This window comes from Protopterus annectens, chromosome 2.part0, assembly GCF_019279795.1.
Source record: "Protopterus annectens isolate FY-2018-M chromosome 2.part0, PAN1.0, whole genome shotgun sequence".
Classification (NCBI taxonomy): Eukaryota; Metazoa; Chordata; order Ceratodontiformes; family Protopteridae; genus Protopterus; species Protopterus annectens.
Genome location: NC_056728.1, coordinates 1,745,360,610 through 1,745,382,854, shown reverse-complemented (window position 1 = coordinate 1,745,382,854; position 22,245 = coordinate 1,745,360,610). Strand labels below are relative to the sequence as shown.

Genomic DNA, 22,245 nt, shown 5'->3' with positions numbered 1-22,245 from the left:
AAGGATGATTATTACTACTTCATTCTCATCAGTTTTATATATATATATATATATATATACACACACAGACACATAAAAGGGGGGATTCATTTATACATATTAAAAATCTACATAAATATAAATACAGTTCCAATACAACCATAAAACATTGTATAAATATTTTAACTGCATTCATTTTTTTGGTATAGTTAGCTTAATACTAACCATAACTTTTATTGTATTGATGTGATCATTGGCTGGCTGTGTTCACATGATTTTAGCATGGTTCTATAAAGAATGAGTAGTGATGTAAGAATGTGTTAGCACTGAAGAAGGATTTATATTCAAAAGCTTTGCATTAAAGTATTTGGCGTTCTTGGAGTTGGATTTGTTTTACTATAGAATCCTTCCTTTACCTCAGATAATGCCTACATATAAAGAAAAGACCATTGGTTTCAATAAATGGGTAAACACTTGGTGCCACTTCAGAGGATCCAGTATGTGTCAGTATGGGACAAAACACTCAATAGTCCAGCTTGCTTCACTAAAGATTGCCTGCACCTCTTGTTCAAATGTGTCCATATGCTGGCTAAAGCTTTTGCTGTCCCCTAGTGGCCTTTTCGGCAAATTCTAGTTAGTGGACATTCCTAACTGACATAACAGTCCCAAAACTGGATTGGATTAACCAAGCTCTCTTCAATACCAGAAGCCTGATCCTGAAGCATTCCTGCATTTGGAAAGTATCCATGCCCATGTACCAGACAGCACTCTCTCTATACCCAAGCTTTGCACTTTTTTTGTCTTCAGACGCAATGGCAACTATGGTGGAGTCTCCATATTTGTCAAGGAACATATTTGCTTCAGAAAAATCACTAGGGACCCATAAACTGAACTCACTGAACTACAGACCACTCTGGATAGAATTAATTATCATATAATTACTTGCTAAAGAACACCGTATGTGTCTCCTAATGAAAATTTTCCAATCCTCAGTCCTCTAAATGGTCTCCCTGTAGTGGAAACTCCATTACTTTTAGCACCAAAATTCATAGACTTAATAAAAACTCCTTTGAGCAGTTGATAAACATACGACAGGACACGGCATTCCTGACCTGATTCCTACAACTATGGCTGCTTCTTGAACTATTCCTCTGGTATGTTCTTTCTCAGCGAAGTCTGACCACAAATGTGTTGAACTTCCCCTTTAAACTTCCAAAAGCCCATGCAGCAAGCCCCATTGAATTTAACAACTATCATTAGCAGACCGGAGTTCCGCTGTGGTGACCCCTAACTGGGAAAAGCCGAAAGACACAAACAAACATGTCTACCTCATCCTGTAATATCAAAATTCACTTTTGTCTGCACCATCTCTGACTCTGATACAGCCGCAAGCTTCACTAAGAAATTTTACATCCATTTATTAAAATGCATAGAGCTATCTGTCCCTACCAGATTCAGGTATCTTGAGAAATTGAAAAAAATTAAACCACAATGGAGGTCCACTATCATAAATAAACTCAACAACAAAAGAAGAAAACTCCTTTTTTTATATCTGATCTAAAAACCCTCTTTTTAAGGAAAATATCAAAAAGATTACAAAAAACTGAAGAAGACTTCTATGTCCACTAAAGGAGTTCATGAACTTAGGTTGGTCACATAACCCAATGGTAATTATAAATCATTCTTTAGTTATGTTAGAAAACTAAAAAAAAAAAAACAATATCATACATTGCTGTGACTTTATTCAAAATGATACCTCCTTTTCTAACTCAGCAGACATTGCCAACATCCTTACAAACAAATTCAGTGCCATCTTTACCCCCAGTACTTCCATTCAAAGTCCCAAAATACCTGAATCTCTTACTCATCCAAATTATCTCTAAAGATCATTTACTGAAAGCGTTAACCAAGACCAAATAAATTCCTCCATTGGACCTGACAATACTACTGGTTGCTTAATTAACAGTGTTGAACATGCCCTTGTAGACTCATTCCTTAAACTGTTTAAACTAAGTTTAGATATTGGTTTGGACCCTGATGAGTGGTGTACTGCAGTGGTGATGTCTCTTCATAAGGGTGGCCTTACAACTGACCAAGGTAATTACAGACCTAGCAGTCTTACAACCCTCATCTGCAAAGCTATGGAACATATTGCAACTGACCTCATAAACTATGATATCAAGAATCTTGTTCAGGTTGACTCCAAACTGTTTGGCTTTGTGAAGGGTAGATACTGTGTACTAAATCTGGTAAACTTACTTGAAAGGGTTATGGAGTCTATAGACAGTGGCCATGTTGTTCACACAATGTTTGTTGACCTGGGCAAGGTCTTCAGCATCAGAACCCACACTGGCATTGTACAGAATCAAAATGCATTAAAAAGTTAGCCATATATGAGAAGATGGATAGCAAGCTGACAGGAAGACAGACCCCACACAGTGTGAGTTGCAGGAGCCTCATCAGAATGTATGAAAGTGACCAACGGTGTCCATCTGGGCTTGGTGCTGGGATCTGTTCTTTTTAGCCTTTGTTCTCAAATATCCAAGCAAAAAGCCAAGACCTGTGGCTAACAAAGTTTACAGTTGACTGTAAACTAGGGGTTGTTGTTAAGTCACTCTCTGACACCCAAATCCTCCAGCATGAACTCTCCAAAGTAAACTTCTGGTGTACTCAAAATAGGCCTCAAGCAAAATGGTTAAAAGGGCAGTATTGAGATTTTTGGCAGACATCCCACTTCCCCTTATCATACTGTGTAGACAGCACATTACTACAAAATAAAAACGTAATCAGGGTCTTGGGTACTTAGGTTGATAATACCGTCTGCTTTTACCATTACGTGACAATGGTTGCCAGGAAAACCTTTTCTTTAACACAGATGATTGCAAGAGGAATGAAGAGTTATTTACCCCGTTATACTCAGCATTGAACAGACCATTACTGAGTACAATGCCTTACTTGGGATGCATCTCTCTAAACATATCAAACAATTAGAAAGACCCAGATGGCTCTTAACCAGAAAGATCACAGACCTAAAGTCCTTGAACCACCAAGAGAAACTGGAAGCTCTATCCCTTTATTCAGTGTCTTTATAGACTTTTCGGGTAAGAGGTAAGTCTCACTTATCAAGCCATGAGACCTCAAAGGTCCAATGGCATCACTAGTACTAGACCTAAGGACCTAAATATTCAAAAACAGAACAATAAAACATTTAGATGGACAGGTTTATAACCCAACACCTCCCAAGCCTCTGGAATAAACTTCCCCAGCATGTTAAGTAATGTGACTCCCTATCCTCCTTTAAACATAACCTAGATGACTGGATGGGTAGTCACAAATGTACTCTGGGATTAGCTGGCATGATCCCTTTGGAGAATGAAGGTGGAGTCTTTTGGGAGATACCAGCACTCTACAAATGTCATAAGACTAAACGACCATGGAATATCTATAAAATCTAAATCTATGACATGCAAAGGGAAAAGACAAGGGGTTTCATAGCAGTACCTGATTTTCTGTAAAATGCATGATGGTTAGAGCATGACTTTTAATATCCTGAGATTTACAGTGCATGATTTTACATGAAAGCCATGTTACCTGATTTAATATGACATATCTAATGCACAGAAACCAACATAAGACCAATACAAATAAAACATTTTAAATGTTTTATCCCATTGTGATTTGTAGTACGATACCTTTTAAAATTAACGGGAAGAGTTATTGATGGCAAAGGATAAATACTTTTTTACTCCTCTCTCACAGGTATAAGCAAAAACAGAATTCTTGAAGATTTCTGCAAATATGATGGAAACTGAGGAAAGTGTGGCCCTTATACTGAAGCATATCCACATGTGATCATCCTGGTTTCATGTCTCCAAGTGTTTTGGGTTTCTAATACCATGATGGGAATGGACCCCTTTCCTAAGTCAGGGTATGATTACTGTTCATGAAATCAGTTTTGCCTCAGTCTTTAATCTTAGCCAAGAGTGCTCTTCTCAGCACCCACAATGTGCCCAAAATTGCCTATAACAGCAGTTCATATCAGGGTTACGTGTACTGGTAGCATATTTAAGTACAATTGTAACTTATTTTTACTAGTCTTGTTACTCCTACGCAATGGCAACTATGGTGGAGTCTCCATATTTGTCAAGGAACATATTTGCTTCTGGAACTGGCTGGGTCTGTGCACATTTCTGCTTGCAATTCCTGGTATTTTATGAAGTTTTCTCTGTACGTAAAACACTGTAATCACTGCGGGTAGCAATTTCAGTGATTGATGATACTTTTGCAATTTTTTCATGGACTACTATGTCTGGTTTTCTCGCATCTATTTTTTGAAATGTTGATAATGCAAGATCTCAGGTGATATAAAATTCATCATTCTCTGTAATGCTTTGTGGTTCATATTTCCAGTGCTTTGACAATCATCTATGCAACAGTCTTCCCACATTATTTTACCTTGCAGTATCAAAACACTCTGCCATGATTGTCACACACAGCAATGACATTTGCAGCTGTTTCCAGTTCTATTCTATAGAACCTGCATGTGTTAGTTTCTCCCACTATTTCAATGGACTTTGTAAACCAACATGTATGTAGTTCACTATCTTAGGTCACCATTGCTAGTCTTTCATCTTTTAGTTTGAAATCACTTCTCCTTAACTATTTTTGTGTCAAACATTGGTCAAAGTGAGGTTGTTCCAGAAGATCTGAATATTTGGCACTACATTTATAGACTTTACAATTTTCTTTCTTTCTTTCTCATGTGATCCTTTTCCTTATATTCTTGCTTTTGTTCTTGTGTCTTTTTGTTGTTTTTTTTTTCTTTTTTTGGCACACACAGTTGCTGTCTGATTTTTGTCTACTTGTGGTTTAAATTCCATTCCTGGTTATTCTGAAATGTGTCTGGTAAACTAAGCAAAGATATCATCCTTGAATTCACATTTTTAAAGTTTCACTTTGTTTGGGTCTGAAGAGGTTAGCAGATATGTATGACATCCCATGACTGTAAAGCTATAAGTGTAGTCAGTTTCAAAGAGGCCTGTATCTCGTTCAGAGTGAGGAAGATATAATTTTGGTATACAATGATTTTATATATCATTTGAGATCCTCTCTGTATAGAACACTTTTATTCTTGTTGGAGCTTTTCTCCCTGTGCCTCCACTGAAAATGGGCTCTTTTAGGCCCGGTGGACTTTCCCAGTAAACAAATCCAATAAAATAAACCAGAGAACTCAAAAGCTGCAAAAAAACTGACATCATATCTAAAAATGGCATATATGGAAATATTAAACACCAACAGGGGTAAGCACTAGGCCATAAGCTTCCACCACAATAAAGGTTAACAGACAATCTTACTACTACAACTGTCTACTTAATACCGTCCTCTTCTCTTCATTAACTTTAGCCTGTCATTATCGTCTGCTTGGCAAAACTGAAATGGGGAAACTGGTGAAAATATTAAATTGCTTTTCTACCACTGTTCATGGTTGCTCAGAAGTGTAGTAATGCAGATATTAAAGTAAACTCAAAGTGAATAAATAAATTACATTTGGGAAAAAAATGATAGACACCAACAGGAAACCAAGTAGAATAACATTTGTAAAACATGCATTACAAAACCCTATCCATTATATCCAGAATGTCACCAAAAACCTTTACGCCCAGTTCAGTTTTACAGCATTTTATTCTGAATAATTAGCTTTAGCTGTTCAAACATTTCATTGCAAAGCTGGAAACTGTAGTTTGTCAGTCCAAGGTTGCAGAACTTGGCAATGTCTTGTTAATTTTTCATTTTCTGTCACGTTCAGCTAATTTGAAAGATAATGCCTGAGAAATAAACATATTCTATGTCACAGACATGACAGTATGCTCACATATAGATATATATATATAGCTGCTCAGTACCTTTGCATTTAAACCAGACCATCAAGATGCTGAAGTGTGTGCTTGCTGTGCTTCTTGTGGGTTATGGTAAGGTCTTTATTCTCAAAAATCACTTAGCATTTCCTGTAATATTGCTTTTTTTATATTAACTTAATTTTATGCTTTGCTCTTCACCTTTCAGCCTGGGGCTGTGGAGTCCCTGCCTATCCACCAGCCATCTCAAAAGTGGTGGGAGGTGTTGATGTTAGAACTAACAGCTGGCCCTGGCAGGTAACAGTTCTCTCCTGATTCACCTATGCTGTCATTTTTTTTTTTCATTACCCTCTGTGATGACATCACAGCTTATTTCTAACTTATTTTCCTGTTTTACAGGTTTCCCTTCAGTATTTAAGTGGTGGATCTTATTATCACACCTGCGGAGGTACTCTGATCGATCCCAACTGGGTCCTGACTGCTGCCCACTGCTACAGGTAAGCAGGGCAGTTATAGGAGTAAGAATAGCAATGGCAGAATGCAGGCAGTGTGTTGAAAAACCATGAAGAGTAGAGTAATATTACAGATTCTAGTGTGTCACTGTTACAGAATAAAGGCCAGAATTTTACTGCTTAGTTACTTGAAACTATCCCGAGTTGCATCATATTACCCCAGTTCTGTGAAGCCTTCATTTTAACTCTATATTGCCTTTAACACCAAACTGTCAGTTTATTTAGCCCTACATAACATGGGGAGAGGTCTCAATAGGCTACTGTCTGGGTAGGTCCCTATGTTCCTCTTCTCTGAGATTACTAGAGGTGACAAGTGAATATTTGGAGACTTCTGGCACTGAATCTTCCTGTTATCAGGCCCCAGAGTAGTCTGATCAATACCTGATGAAGGGGCACTACAACCTTTCTGTCTCTGGATTCAACCCTTAAATATATCCCTTCATTTTGATTTGCCCTTGTTCCTGCTCCTTCATGTTGTACGTGATGGTTCAGATTTTCTTTATTAAAACCCCAACCATGGTTCTGATTTTCTTTAATTTTTCTGGATTTTGGATGCTTCTGATGGTTTACCAATATAACAACAGTTGTTTAAGAGATGCTCCCATGATGATTTTTTGCTCATCCCTTGAGTAATTGTCTATTAAGCAAACAGCAAAGGAATTAAATCATTTATAAATTATTACCTCAGTATATGTCCCCCAGAAGGAGAAATGAGACCAAAAACAAGGCTCACAATTCAGATAACTTAAACATGTAGCTGTAACAGAGTTTGACAGCATGTTTAGAAATACAGAACAGAAGACGCAGCTGTATTATAAATGAGATCGATCTGAGGACAATATTTTTGAAAGCGCTTATCATGGATATTAAGAGACTGCTACATACGTTTTAAAGCTTATATTAAATTTGTTGTTTTTATTTGTCACCAAAAAATGATGCCACGCTAGGTATTGCAATTTATTTACATACTGCAGCAAGGTATGCTGGGTAATAAAAAAAAAACATAATAGCTATTTAGAAGAACAGCTACGCACATATATTATGATTTCACCAATAAATCACCATGTTAATATTTCACTGTAGGGTGTTCCATCTTGGGCACAAAGCTGACCAATTGTCTTAAGATATAAAATGTCCTTGTTTCTGCACTTAGTATAGAAAAATACTAGTTCATATGCTAATATAAATAGTAAGACACTGTAGGTTCAGTTTTTTGTGACGTCATGTTAGGAGTTTTCAGCTAAAAGAAATTTTTGAAGGGGCCGTCTTTATTAATGCAATTAATTGGAAAGATAACACACTTTTTACATAAACACTGTAAATTTTGATACTGTATCTGTTAAGAAGGTTACTCACAGCACTATCTGTTATTTACATTTTCTCTGACAAGACACTTTAATATTTTATTCATCTTTGACTTAGATTTTAATACATTCAGATTTTTTTTCTACAGTTCAGAAGTACTTCTGAATGTCTGATATCATAAATAAATATTGCTAGCCAAAGGTAAAACTAAGCAAACAACTCACTCTTATGTGCATTGTAAACATTACACACTACACACTTCCCGTCATCACACAGAATAATTTGAGAGACACAGTAACAAAAATAAATAATACTTTGTTGTTGTCCCACTGATAAAAAATATCCAAAGCACTGCCAGAGTTATGGTTGAAGTTATGGTTGTTTTCAGTTTTAATCCTTAGGTATCCTAAAGCTCTATAGTCTATGTAATAACAAAAGGGGAAATTAAAGTTTCTAAATGCCAAATTAAATGTGTTTAAGCCAGTCCACTCATTTAAATCTTGTATATCTATAATATTAATGTTTTCCAATACCGTTCTTCATATAACATTGGTAACTTTTACAAACAGAATTAATGGAATCCATGTACCTTTATGCAATGAGTCAGCTCTGTCCTGTTACCTTCGATATAACAAGTACACCAAGCAACAGTTTGCTGCATGCAAATTCTTTTACTGGAATTTGCATTTTAATCAGACACATTCCAAAACATAAAGACCTCAATATGGCTATGAAGAAATTCCAACAAATTAACAGGCTTCAGAGACAAAGCAGCAGGGACCAATGTGATGCCCCTATATAAATATTGTTTGTGCTATTTAGTCAAATTAGACTGCATAACCACAAGTTCTTGACATACTGATGTTTGATTTCTATCTGTCTTTATTAATTTCTAAGGAAATGTCATTTCATCAATAAACTGAAAAAGTTGCAGCTGTTATTTATACTTACACAGTCACTGTTTGATATTTACATATAGGTTCACAGGTGTGTACTAGGCTAACAACTACAAGGGTCTTTTTCAGCCTAGCCATGCATCCCAAATCTCTGACATGTTCTGGTATCCTTCATAAGTATAAGCAGGGGCTTGGGAGATTAAATATTTACAAGCAGGAACCTGGGAGATGAACCATTTACAAGATGCTTGCGTCCATCGGAGGCATAGGTCCCAAACCAGGAATGAATTTCCTGTTTCCCATCCAATTGTCCAAGTGTCACTTGAATTGGATTAGGAAGAAACTCTTCTTCACATGGATGAGGATCCTGTTCCATAGACTGCGTAGTCTCTAGGATATATACCTATCTCTCCGGCAGGTCCTTTCTATATCACAGGTAAAGTCTAAGTCTTTAGAATGGGTAATTCTAGTGCTGTTTGTTTTGTGGATATGCAGGAGGTCCATCAGGGTGGAGTCTGACAATGCTTTCTATGCATGCATAAATCTCCCCTCAACACCCTGTAGGAGGCAGAATACATGGATAGAGCTTTGGGGAGGTCTGCATAGGACATGTTAATTATGCCTTGTATTCTTTAAGTGAGGAACCCCTGAGGAAGTTCCAGTTGTTGGATGTGCCTGGTGAGGTAAATACCAGAGGGGGCATTGTACTCAATGACAGATCTGATGAATGCTGAATATAATGGAAAAAATAGCTCCTCAGGCCTAGAAACCATACATTTGTTTATAAGTTGCACCATACAGAATGATTTCCTCACTACTGTAGACATGTGATGGTCAAAGGCTAGATTACTGTTTACATTTGTCCCTAAGTCCCTGACTACTGGGTCGAGTCTGTGATCACTCTTAGGAGTGTGTTGTCAATATGATGGTTACCAGGGGTGGATGGCTTCCCAAAAGATACTATTATGCATTTCTTGGCATTTAGTTTTAGCTCATGGCTCTGACATAAGTTGTCTGTGTCAGGCCTTCCTGGAAAACATTAGTGTCAGTGGGGGATTGTATGACTGCTCCTAATTTGCAATCATCTGCAAATTTCATCATCCAGAAGCCCCTGTTTTAAAGTCTGACCTCAGCAGAGAGGACATTACACTAGGAGTGGGCGTTGCGCTCTTCCATATTAGTGAGGACCAGATCCAGTATACTTGTGCCCCTGGTCTGCATATTGACAATCTAGTCAATGGCGTTTGTATTTACAAAAGCCAGGATTCTCTGTGCCTGCATGCATATATGATTCCCAGTTAACAGTCGGGTAATTAAAGTCACCCATGAATATGATACTGGGATGGATGGTGAGCTGTACACAATCAGTGTAACACCATTCTAAATGTTACAAATGTTCACCATCATAATATGGATGTGAGACCCTTAATAATGTTAGTTACTGGATCTTACAAATAGCAGGATCAGTTTCTGATATGCACTGTATTGTAATATATACACCATGCTCACATTTTGTAATTTGTTAACACAGTTTTTTTCTTTTTTTATTGTGCCTTTGCAGTAGTTCCAGAACATACAGAGTGGTACTTGGGAAACACAACCTGAAGCTCACCGAAGATGGTTCTGCAGCCATTGCAGTATCAAAATTCGTTGTTCATGAGAAATGGAACTCATTCCTAATAGTGTAATTGCTTTTAGACATCTCTAAACATTTACTATGATCTATGCTTTATGCTCTGTGTATCTGTCATGTAATTTTCAATGCCTGAAGGTATGTTTTTTACAGATATGGAGTAGTTTAAAAAGTAAAGGTAGATGGAAATGTATGAAGTAGATTCTATCCTGCAGATACAATGATGATAACAAAGCACTCCCACAAAGTCATCCTTAAATATTTCTTTCACTATTCTGTCAACAAAAAAGTCCCTCAAAGCCTCAACATTTTCCAACAACTACATCAGCTATTTACTTTTTTCTTATACAACCTGAGCAGTGATCCCTTCCTGCTAGTTATAAACACATTACTATCCCATCTAATATCACAAGGAAATCACTCTGACATGAAGCAGAATATCATTACAGACATTAAAAAGGTAATACTTAATACAGTTTTATGGCTTACATGCTGGTGTTAGTGCCATTTTATCATTACTTTCCATCAAGGTGAACTAGAAGTATGCTTAGATCACAGCCAGACACCTGAAGCATTTAGTAAATGTATGGCAAATGGAGTTAAGCACATATGTTGATCAGTGTTAGATGGTTAATAGCTCATTGGTAGTATGATTACTATAATGAAGACCACAATTTATTTATTTTATTTTTATTTTTTATTTTACATTTGTTGACCGGGCTAGTCTAGCTGGATATATTTACATTTTCAGTAGAGGCCCGGGGAGAAAAGCTCCACACATAATACAATAAAAATAGCAGTATAATCAAAAACTAATTAATTGATAAAATCAAAAGATAAACCAGAAATAGACAAGATGTACAATTGTATAATAACACAAAATACCAAGTCAATTTGAGAGGATAAAAATAAAAAGAGTATTAAAATATAGAGAGAGAAAAAGGGTAAAGGGACAAAAGGAAGATGGATGACACACAAGTAGGAAGAGAGGAAAAGGAGGTAAGGCAGAAGATAGGGGAAAGAAAGAGAAGAGAAGGCAAAGAGAAAAAGAGGAGGGGAAAGAAGGAAATGGTTAGTGAGAGGAAAGAAGAAAGTTCAAGGGTCAAGGGATAGAGGTATTTGCTAGTGAGACTATGATAAACATAGTGGTGGGTGAAAAGAGGGAGAATAAGGAGAGGAGAAGTTAGTCTGGTGAGCTACAAGAACAAAGCCAGTGGTTTTGGAAGTGTAGTTTAAGTTTTTGTTGGAAGAGGGGTAAGGAAGTAATCTGAGAAGCTACAATGAAGGAATGTTTGTGCTGAAAGAAGTACAGCAAGAAAGCAGCTGTATACATCTATGTGCCACAGACAGAGATAGAGAGAGAGGGACAGCAAAAATGTGAATGAGTGGTATCAGAACAAAAGGGTACAGAATATACTAAAATAACTTCTCCATTTGAGGAATATAGTGTCTGGCCACACAAACGTAAAGAGTAAAACATAATGCTGCACTCAAACATTTACACACACAGCAAATTTTAACAATTACTTTGCATAACATAACACATAAACCCACTGATGCTGTTAAAGCTTAATGTACAAAAGGTGCCCCCTACAATTTTAAAATACCCCTACAATTAATGCCTTCATTCAGTCTTGATAGAATGTTGACATTGCAAAGAATGTAAGACTGCTTTACATGAAGAAAACATCACCACCTCTACTATCAAGTATGACAGTCTCCAAAATATAAAGTATACATTTTTAAACACAATCACATTTCGAGTACTTTTGATGAATGATACTTTAGCACTTAATTGTTGAATTGTTTAACTAAAACAGCCAGATGGCATTGTTTCATGAACTTGCATTTAAAGACAGAGATAGTGTTTTATTCCATTCTGAGGAAGTCTGCTGTGGCTGAATGAAAGCACTTACTGGTGTGATTAAAATGGCTGACAGTCTTCATGCAAAATTTCATCTGCTCAGTTTCTGAAGCTGAAGGTTGTATAAGAAATCACCTGAAAAGCATTTTGTATTCAACAACATGAACCTGGAGTCAAAGACAACTTCATGTAAGAACTGAATAACACACAAGCAGAGAAAAAAATGAATCCCAGCTACTTTCACCATTGAACCGAAACCTAGCTATCCAAGCAATTGTTTTCTTTCTAACTCAACATATTTATACTCTCTATGCACAGAGGAACTTATTTATATTCCTTCTACTGCAGGTCAGGCAAGTAACTGATGTCCTGTGGGTGTGCGTGTGTGCTTGACAAATAATAATGTGGCATACCAGTCTTGTTTACCTCCTATTGTAAATAATAGCTCTATTACTATTGCAGTTATGATACAATTTATAAATTTATTGTACATTTCCCCTCAGAAGGAAATCTCTTATAGTAGATGTTTCCTTTCATAATGTCATACAATGAATCACAGTACAATTAAGTCACAGTAGTGACTTGGTTTCCTTAATGGTTTTATTTTGCATATACAGTGTAAATGACAGTGTCTTTGTTCTCTTGACAGAATACGGTAATTGATCTCTTACAATTTCAAGAGTATGAGACTAATGTAGAGGCCTCCTTTTTGAGTCAGATTCCTTAGTTTCTATTTAAGACTTTTATTATTTATTTGTATGTTTTTATTAATTGGGTAATGTGGGATGGTGCAAAAGGTTCCTCTTCAGCATTAATCAGGGTTCAGGGAGCAACAGAAGAAAATATAACAAAAAGATATACAGATACATAGTACTAATACAATGAATAATATTCAAAGAAAAGTACAGTACTTAGCAAACTAGTTAATCAAATGCAATAGTTTGACATAAAAGGGCACTTGAATATTTAGTGATGTGTGGTTGTAGAATATTGCAGTGAAGGTTTTAATTTGAATATCTGAAACATTCGATTAATTTTTCAGCAGTCAGATGTTTCTTTCACCCCCCCCCCCCCATTTGGGCAGGTTAGAAGATTTTGATCCTTTTTAGGAGTATATTTTTACACATGATTATCACCCTTGTGTTATGTGGCTCTGTGTAGAGTACAGCTACAAAGAGTGAAATGTCTGAATCTAACCTCTGCACTCACGGTGTCTGTTTTTCTTACAGCAATGATATCGCACTTATTAGATTAGCAGAACCAGCAGTCTTGAGTGACAAAATCCAACCAGCCTGCTTACCTCCCAGTGGAGCTATTCTTCCCCATGACTTCCAAAGCTACGTAACTGGATGGGGACGTCTCTGGAGTAAGTAGGAAAGTGTGAACACTGCTTAAGCTCATGGACTGATTATTTGAACACTCCTTGTGGATAATTCATGTAAAAATTTTCATATTCTTAGTCATTGTCAGCAAGTCTGAATTGACACTTACTAATCATGCATGGTTTTATTTAAAGCAGGTGAAACCCTTTAAGGATACCACATGTTTAAACTGACACACCATTCAAATACATTTATTATTGACATGCTCCATTTTTTTAAATCTCCCATGAAACTAACAGGTGATTAGCATAGCCCTGTCTTCTGAAATCTGAGTGTATGTATGCTGTTCAACATGTTTGTTTAGGAAATGAGAAATTATATTATCAATGGCTTAATAAGCACACAAACACACACCTCCGCACTGTAGGCATTAACATCATTAACCAAGGAGTATATAAAGACCATGCAATCATACCTCTCAACTTCTTAGGACAAGAAATCTGGACAAAGCTTAAAATAATGGGGAAGGGGAGAGCAGAGGCCAAAACTAGGGACAGATTTTAAATATTGCAATTATAGACTTAGAAAGTTGGTGGACTAACAGGATTTGTGTTAGCATGTATTTTCTGAAGGATATAAAGTTTGAAACTCAAATGTGTATCATTACTTAGTGACCTCAATCCTCAATGATTTGCCAGAAAACCACAAATTTTCTGAGAAACAGATCAAAAATATAAGGCAAAAATTGAGACATTCTGCAAAATCTGGACAGTTGAGAGATATGCATGCAGTGTCCCACACTTTGTAGAGATTAACTATATGCAAATGTGCGTACAAAGGTATAACCACATGTTCTTTTAATCTCATAGAATCTAGAATGCATGCACTTAGTTTGCCCCTTGTTTGAAATCCATAGTAAAAAATCAAACAGCTTTATCACAGACAGATAAAGTGCTTATTTATACACCTCCTAACCCCATGTAACCTGTCATACAGGTCCTATAACCCGCTGTCTCAAATGTTCCTATCTATGGAGTTACTGATAGCCCTAGACTCTATTTCTTATTTGTGATTGTCCTTGACTCTGTTTATTTGTGATCAACCTCCCTAATAAGGTAATGACCCCTGCATTTTTCCCTTAGTACCCTGTTCACAAGTGGTTTGTGTTCAGTAAGACTGAAGATTATCCCTAAGGTTCCAAGTTCTTCATATACCTGAAGTCTGAATAATGCCCTAACCCATCCTTTGTGCAGTGGCTGGTACATCTTATAGCACTGTAACCTCTCCAGTTTATCTTATCCTATTTGTCCTTCATGATTTCAGTCTCTCCATTGTATTATGTCGTTAGCTCACTAGTTACATATTTTCAGTAATAGGACTGAGCAGTGACTAAATAACAATTAGAGCTTCCTCATCTCAACTCCTTTCTTATTTTGCATTTACATGCTTTTTCACCAGCATACTGGTTTGCTTACTTTCCCCATCCACTTCCCCTTCTTACCACTATGGGCCTGGTGGCCAAATTTTCCACCTCTCTTAAGGAATTAGTGTCTCTTTTAGTGTACACAAGGACAAGATAGATGGTAGAGTACCTTTAAGGGACTGGGGTAGTACTCTGGCCGAGTTGGCCTCCTCCATACAACACCAAAAGGCAAAAAGCATACACCTCCAAGTGTTCCTCATTTTAAGGATGGTGCTGAACGGCTGAGAATGAACATTACCATCATGTTACTTGATATTGCTAATCACCTAGATTTTGCCAAAAGTCACCTCACTTTTCCCAGTCCCCCAGATATGAGTCCAAGACAGTGGCACCTCATCCTGTCTCCACCCAATGGCTTCTCCAGCACCCCAAACTGGGTCACTGATACCAGATTCCTTTATAAACATTGCTTGGCAGTGTTACATATATCCGTTTAACCCTCAGCATTGATATCAGCATAGCATGTTGTTATGTTCCTAGGAAGTCATGCTAGTTATTTGTGAAAAGGCAAGACATTGTCTCTGCTTAGCTAGAGAAATAGTTGCAGTTTTCTGCAACACAGTCCAGTCTTTTTGATTTTCATATTCACTGTTGCATAAAACCATGAAAGATTATTTATCACAAATAACTGTGATTTCCAGTTCATTTTTTCTCACATTTGATTACTGGTACCACTGTGTGACTGCTTTCCATCCTGAACTTTAAATCCAGTGTGCACAAAATTAATTGGTTTTGCTCTCATCCAAATGTGTCATAATTGTAACCACCTTACAGAGCTGTTAAGATCGCTGACTGTGACCTGCATCTGCCCTGAGTAACATTAAGATGACATGCTGATGAACAAAGAGTAGGGAGAATTTCTCATTTATGCTATATGTGGTGCCACTAATGGATACAGTTATGATGTAGAAAGAAGAGAGGCATGGAAGATGTTCCAGGAGATAACAGAATTATGGGTTTCATCTGTCAGTAAGTTCCTTAACTCATATTGTAACATTCTAAATTATCCCAAGACATTATTTGTTTCTGCTCCTCCTCCTTTTCCTAAACAAGAATGATTTGCATAGTATTAAGACTACAAACAGTATGAAATAAAGTTACACAGTTACTACAATCAAAGATATATTTACTGAACCGGAATCAATGTTTAAGTAACAAAGAATCTGCCTGGCACAGAAACTGGTACAGGGTACAGCTGTCCTATAGTTGAAGGAGGAAATTGTTGTCTTTGGTTTGATGTTAGTCAGCATCATTATTGTAAATCTGTAAGTATACATCAGAAGATTAAAGCTAAGAAAAATGAACAAGCCTGTAGTGATAGTTTTGATTCCTTTAATTTTCACTTGCAAAAAATGTGACTTAGAACATTTGTTTTTTTCTTTTAAAACCAGGCAATATTCCCAAGTCACTCCTAATTATAGGACTTTCCTATGTAACATATTAACTAAATAGATAGAGAGATTATAGATAGATAGATTACTGATTACTGACAGATTAATGCCAACAGACAGACAAAAAGGCTTTGGAACATTACACAGATGAAAGGCAGCATAAGCCCTGGGTAGCTCCATGGCTAGTCATATCAAAGCTGACTAGTATAAAATAAAGTTTGCATTAAACCAGTAATTTGCCATAGAGGTTAGGGTTATGAACCACAAACCCTATGGTACAGGGTTTGATTCCCTCATCCCTTGTTGCCTACTGTGTGATCCTGCCTGCCACTTAACTAGACATTCCTCCCAGGCTGCCCCTGAAAAGGGGCTGTGTGTCCAGCTGGCATACCTGGTTAACAAACAGAATTATTACTATGAAAGTTATAATCTATGAGGCAATCTGTTCAGCCAGAATATTCATGTCAGAAAAATGTCTACATAACGACACTCTTCATCATTAAAGGGATGATCTATATTTATTCAGGAGAAGGAAATGCCTTGAAATGAGATTAAACATAGCTTGTGGAGCTAACTGCTTTCCCCTTTTCTGAATAAGGTTACTATACTTACCTTGATAAATTCTTTATTTGTCTGATGATGGTGCCCCGTTAGGGTAACCTACTAAAGATGTTAAGATTAAGAATAGACATGTAGGTACTTATATGATTATGTATTCTGTTTTTTTAATTGAAAGAAATTGCCCCTTAATGCATTTTGCTATTTTCAGGAGATACCTGAGGTGGTACTGATGCAAACAAGGGAAGCTTGGCTAGAACATTGGAGAAATCCCCTTATTTTTTTGATGAGTCATATGATCTTTATTATTCTCTTAATTTGCCATCAACTTAGAAAACAAGACCTCATTTTAATATTGCATCACAAGGGCAGTGTATCAGGCTTGCAGCAGTCCCGCGTATTCCACTGCATTGTTAAAATATCACAACACAATCAAAGCACCTGATGTGGGGATAGAACCCAAAGCTTTCTGATATTCCTAATATCAAAAATGAGTATTCCACCTGCTGAACTACTGATATTGACAGTTAAGAATTGCCTTCAATGCTACAGAATACTTATTTTATTTGTGTTAACAGGTGCTATATTAAACAGTATAACTCTGTCTTTTAAGTTACATTAAAAAAGTTTCCTGGGACAGCCATGACATTTTCTATTAAGTAAGTGGCCACCATGTTCCAGTTGCATTAGTAATCAGATGTGATGAATCTGATAGATGTGTTTCTTCCTTCAGTGATGTTTGCTTGAAACTCTGTTTTTTTCAGCCAGTGGCCCAATTGCTGACATCCTGCAACAAGCTCTGCTACCCGTGGTCGACTATGCAACATGCACCAAGAATGACTGGTGGGGCTCCAATGTCAGAGACACCATGATCTGTGCTGGAGGTGATGGTGTGGTCTCAGGCTGCAATGTAAGTTTTGAATACATGTCTCTTCATTCTTCAGTCAACTGTTGTAAAGGATTCATTTTACTAATTCATTAACATTCTTTGACAGGGCGATTCTGGTGGCCCACTTAATGCTCAAGGATCAGGAGATGCTTGGGAAGTACATGGGATTGTAAGCTTTGGATCAAGCATGGGCTGCAACTATATCAGGAAACCAACTGTATTCACTCGTGTCTCAGCCTACATAGACTGGATCAATGAGGTAGGTGTTACAACCATCTATAGCATAATCTGTTGGACACAGTGGATGTTCATGGAACTTTGTATGTTCTAGAAAGAGAAAGACGAATACACTAAAGTTTTATATTAAAAAGTCTATGTTACACTTTTATCCATCTGTATCTAAGTCAACAGAGTAATAATAACTCAAAAATACCTGTATCTTATGATTAGTACAACATTCTAAGCAAGCAGAATTACTGATGCTCGATTCATTTTCTTACTCTCAGTACAAAGGACATGCCTGAAGGGCATGTTAAATAATATTAATGTTCAAGAGTCACAAATGTCAGTCAGAGGAACAGAATAGCTCAAAGGGTTTGCTAGTAGCTGTAGGCCCTGCAGAGGATATAGGTGCAGAGAACAACCACTGGAAATATAGCGTTATGTAAAACAAAAAAGGACAAAAAGCAAGCTGATTAGGAACACTGATGAGGAAAATCATCAGAGAAAAAGAAAAGTTAACTTATACTGCAACAAGGGAGAACACACTGAGCACTCGCAAAGCATGACAAAACAGACTGAATTGGAATTTCTGATTTATCATTTAGAGTCCGTTTATGAGTTGATAATGTGGTTGTTTAACTGTATGGAGGACCATTTTTCATCAGGTCTGGGAAGATAAGCCTTAGAAATAGTACAGTTTCAGTACTACTTATTATAATGTAATTAATAATGTTTTCAATGGGTGCAGTGAGGTAATACTGAAGTGGGGTTTTTTGTTTGTTTGCTTTTTTGCATTTTAAGGTTTTTAACAATGCAGACCTCATTATATTATTACATTTTCATAACCACAATTAAAAATATCATGAAAAAGTTAGTGCAATAATGCAGGCAGTTGTAGTAATAGATGAGTTAGGTAAAATGTGATAACAGTTAGTTATAACACCTTGTTCTACTAAATCTGCAGCAATTACTGTATGAGTTTCCACATTAAGTCCAGGGCTAAAGATAAAGAAGGAAAATAAAATAAAATTCTAAGTTAGTAAGGACAGAGAGCATGGGAAAAAGATGTGAATAATGTAATAAAATACGTAATTCAATAAAGTATTATTTACAGATTGTTTTGTACATATTACAAGAATATTTAGCACAGAATACAAATTAAAATATATGAGGAATGTTAATATAAGTACAGGAGTGCATATCACCACAGGAAAATGCATAAGGAAAGCAGTGATTCATAACATGCATTCAAACAAAAAGTGAAAATGCTATAGTCAGAAACATGCCATTGTGCACTTCAGGTGTGAAACACTGGACTGATGTCACTGGCAGTTTTGTACTTCACCTTCCCTTCTGCTTTTAACGGAGAATGGTAAATATCAGCAAATGTTCATCTGTTAGAGGGCATAAAATATGCACTACAGTGAGTCATGTAGCTCAGAAAGGGAATAAAATGGGGTAAAGATAAGCAGGTCAAGTCAGATAACTAAGAGTTCATTGACTTACCAGCTGAAACAATAAACCAAGAAGGAGCTGTACATGTTTTATCCTTAGACTTTAGCAAGACATTTCTCTAAGTCCTTGCACAAGTAATAAATGGACCAATAACCTGTTGCTGGGTCACAGTGGTGACTTGGATAACAGGCTAACAATCAGTGGAGACACTACCTGACATAATACACAGAGAACAGAAATAAAGAGTGGATTTAGTACCAGGGTACTATAGGTTTCAGTAACTGGAACTAGTCCTCCTTAACTTCTTTATATTTCACAATGTAGATAAGGTGGAAAACCACACAGAAATATTCCAAACGTCAATAAGCAGAGTGGGACAAAAAGGATAAAGAAGTTCTTCTGAAAGAACAGTCAGCTATACAAAACTAGATTTAATACAGCCAAATCTGTAGCAATATAACTAGATAAAAAATACCCAAGCAAAGAGCTATGGTGGATCAAGAAGGTAGAAACATAGAATCTACTTCGGCTATGTACCATCTGGCCCATCTACTTGACCCATTATTTATCAAGTAAGATTCAAGCTCTACTTCAAGAGCACATCCTTCCATAAGCTCATAATGGCAACTTTATGTCTGTCCTATTTTTTCTTGCATTTGGCCACCATTTATGATCATTTTAATTACTTATTTAAGGTATAATACTTTAGCTTAAGTGTTCATAGCTTAAAAGAACAATAACAGTGACTCATTAAAACCAAATACAAAAATGAAAGAGCAGCAAAAGTTAAATGAAAACTTCATCTTAAAACTCAAAGTGTGCTGTTTTCATTGTAAATTTGTTTTCTGAGCTATTTTAATACACCAGAAGCACTCTAAGAGCTTCTTATACAATTGTAATATATTTTTCACAAAATGGCCATCATGGGCCCTACCATATTAACATGATCTTGTTTTCTTGCTTTTCTTTCTTTTTCCCAGAATCCATTTCAAGTCTCACTTATATGAGTTGTGCAAGACATAAGGAAATGGCATTGTTTTCTCATGTCATTGAAATACAATGGAAGTTGTAATAGTCTCATTTATCTTACATACTTGCTATAGCAGGAGTCTTTCTAATTTTCTTTGAGTGATTCTTATGTACAGTATGTGTCTCTCAGAACCTATGCTACACTGTTTCCAACAATTATACAGCTTTATCCAAAGAAACTAGCTAAACTGCAGGCTTTTTTAATAAAAACTTGTAGTCCTTTAGCTATTGACAGACCATCACCCACACACTTCCTGAGGTATCAAAATTACCATTGCAGTGAATGAACTTCTGGGTCAAGTGTGAGTGACCATGGCTACTAGAAAGGAAGAAACCCAGAAGTAATTATGTTATTCCTTAGTGTCTGCAGGGAGAAGATATGTGTTTTTAATCCAGAATGTTGTGCAATTAAGTATGTGCTTTTAGTTACAAAAGTACAACACTTTTATAATTGCACTCATGTTCCCTTTTTTCTCTTACAAGGCAGCATTGCTCTGTAAATCTACATCAAGAGATGACAAACCTTAGGTTGTGTTATTATGACTTCTTATATTCTGCTTTTTCTTCTACAATAAGCAGTAATGCTGCCTGTACTGTCCATGCAAAGACACCTTCAATTACTGTTCTGCTTCTTTCTAATGCAGCAAAGCAGTGAGACCAACCACGGCAAGAGAGTGAAAGGAACATTATGTGAAATGCACCTCACATAGAAGTTACAGAAGTGAACAACACTCCTGTAGATCACATATAAAGTATCCATTGCATCTCTTTCCATCAGCAGTGAATCAGACGAATTGTTACTGGAAATATACATAATTGCATTGGCTTGAAAAGTGAAAAAAATGAACCACTTAGGTAAAATAATAGAATACACTAGGTAACCACTATTTCACTACATGTAACAGTGAAGTGATACAACTTCATTGTCAACAGGGGATTGTAAATAAAAGAAGGACAGCTGGACCTGCTTTTAGTTGCAAAAAGAAGAAAAAATAAGTTAACAAAAATGTATAAAATTTGTGTTGTGATATCAGGAACTAGCTAGAGATATCTTCTAATTATTTTTAGATAAAATTTAGTTAGCAAAGCACAATGTCCATTAGGCTGTGGTCAATGAGAAATCACAGATCCTGGTGTATTCTGCTAAACGTATTTAGTGATCAATACCAAATACCAGTAAAGGATAGACATATGGAATAAATGGGGATAAAACAGAAGAGAGCGCTGCTGAGAAGTGACAATTAGTTTTGTGCTGTTTGTGGTGTTCTAACAATTAAATCATACAAGCAGGTTCTCTTACCTAGGTTAAATACTGCAGTAAGCAGACTGATGTTTTGTTTTTGTTTTATTTTTTATCACTCTTTTGAAAAAAATCTCTTATCATATGAAACTGATATATATTTCTTCTGTTTCAGAAAATTGCCAGCAACTAAGAAGATGAAGAAACATGTTTGTCTTTGTTAACAGAAACTATATCCTGCAAAGATAATAATAATAAAGCATATGCAGTGATCATCAATTTTGCATTCACTGTTTTCCGTGAGACATCTCATTGGATGCTAATTGCATGAAAATCTAAAATAAACCAACAATGGTGAAAAAGTAAAAATAAAAACTTCATATAGATATTGCATTATATGTTGATAATATCAAAAGTCTGTGAAGTTCATTCCTTCATTCAAACCTGAATTTCACACTTACAGTACTATTCCTCGCCTTCAAGGAAGCACATTTGTCACTTTCACCTCAGATCTTCAGGTAAGAAAATATGCCACATAGCAAACAACAAATATAAGCAGCAACTAGTCTGGACTATTAAACAATATTATACAGGTTGAAATAAAGATGAATG

General features: G+C 36.4%; 1 protein-coding gene across 2 annotated transcripts; it reads left to right on the top strand.

Moving 5' to 3' along the window:
- Positions 1–5,908: 5,908 nt before the first annotated feature.
- On the top strand, positions 5,909–21,826 carry LOC122793777 (chymotrypsin-like elastase family member 2A). Of its 2 annotated transcripts, XM_044061966.1 has the most exons (8): positions 5,909–5,948; positions 6,043–6,131; positions 6,234–6,331; positions 10,109–10,231; positions 13,274–13,414; positions 17,567–17,708; positions 17,794–17,946; positions 21,809–21,826. In XM_044061966.1, exons 1-8 carry the CDS (start codon positions 5,909–5,911, stop codon positions 21,824–21,826), a joined length of 804 nt encoding a protein of 267 aa, XP_043917901.1. The 2 variants fall into 2 exon arrangements, with proteins under 2 accessions (XP_043917901.1, XP_043917902.1); XM_044061967.1 differs by lacking the exon at positions 21,809–21,826 and having other exon boundaries at positions 17,794–18,022.
- Positions 21,827–22,245: the final 419 nt, after the last annotated feature.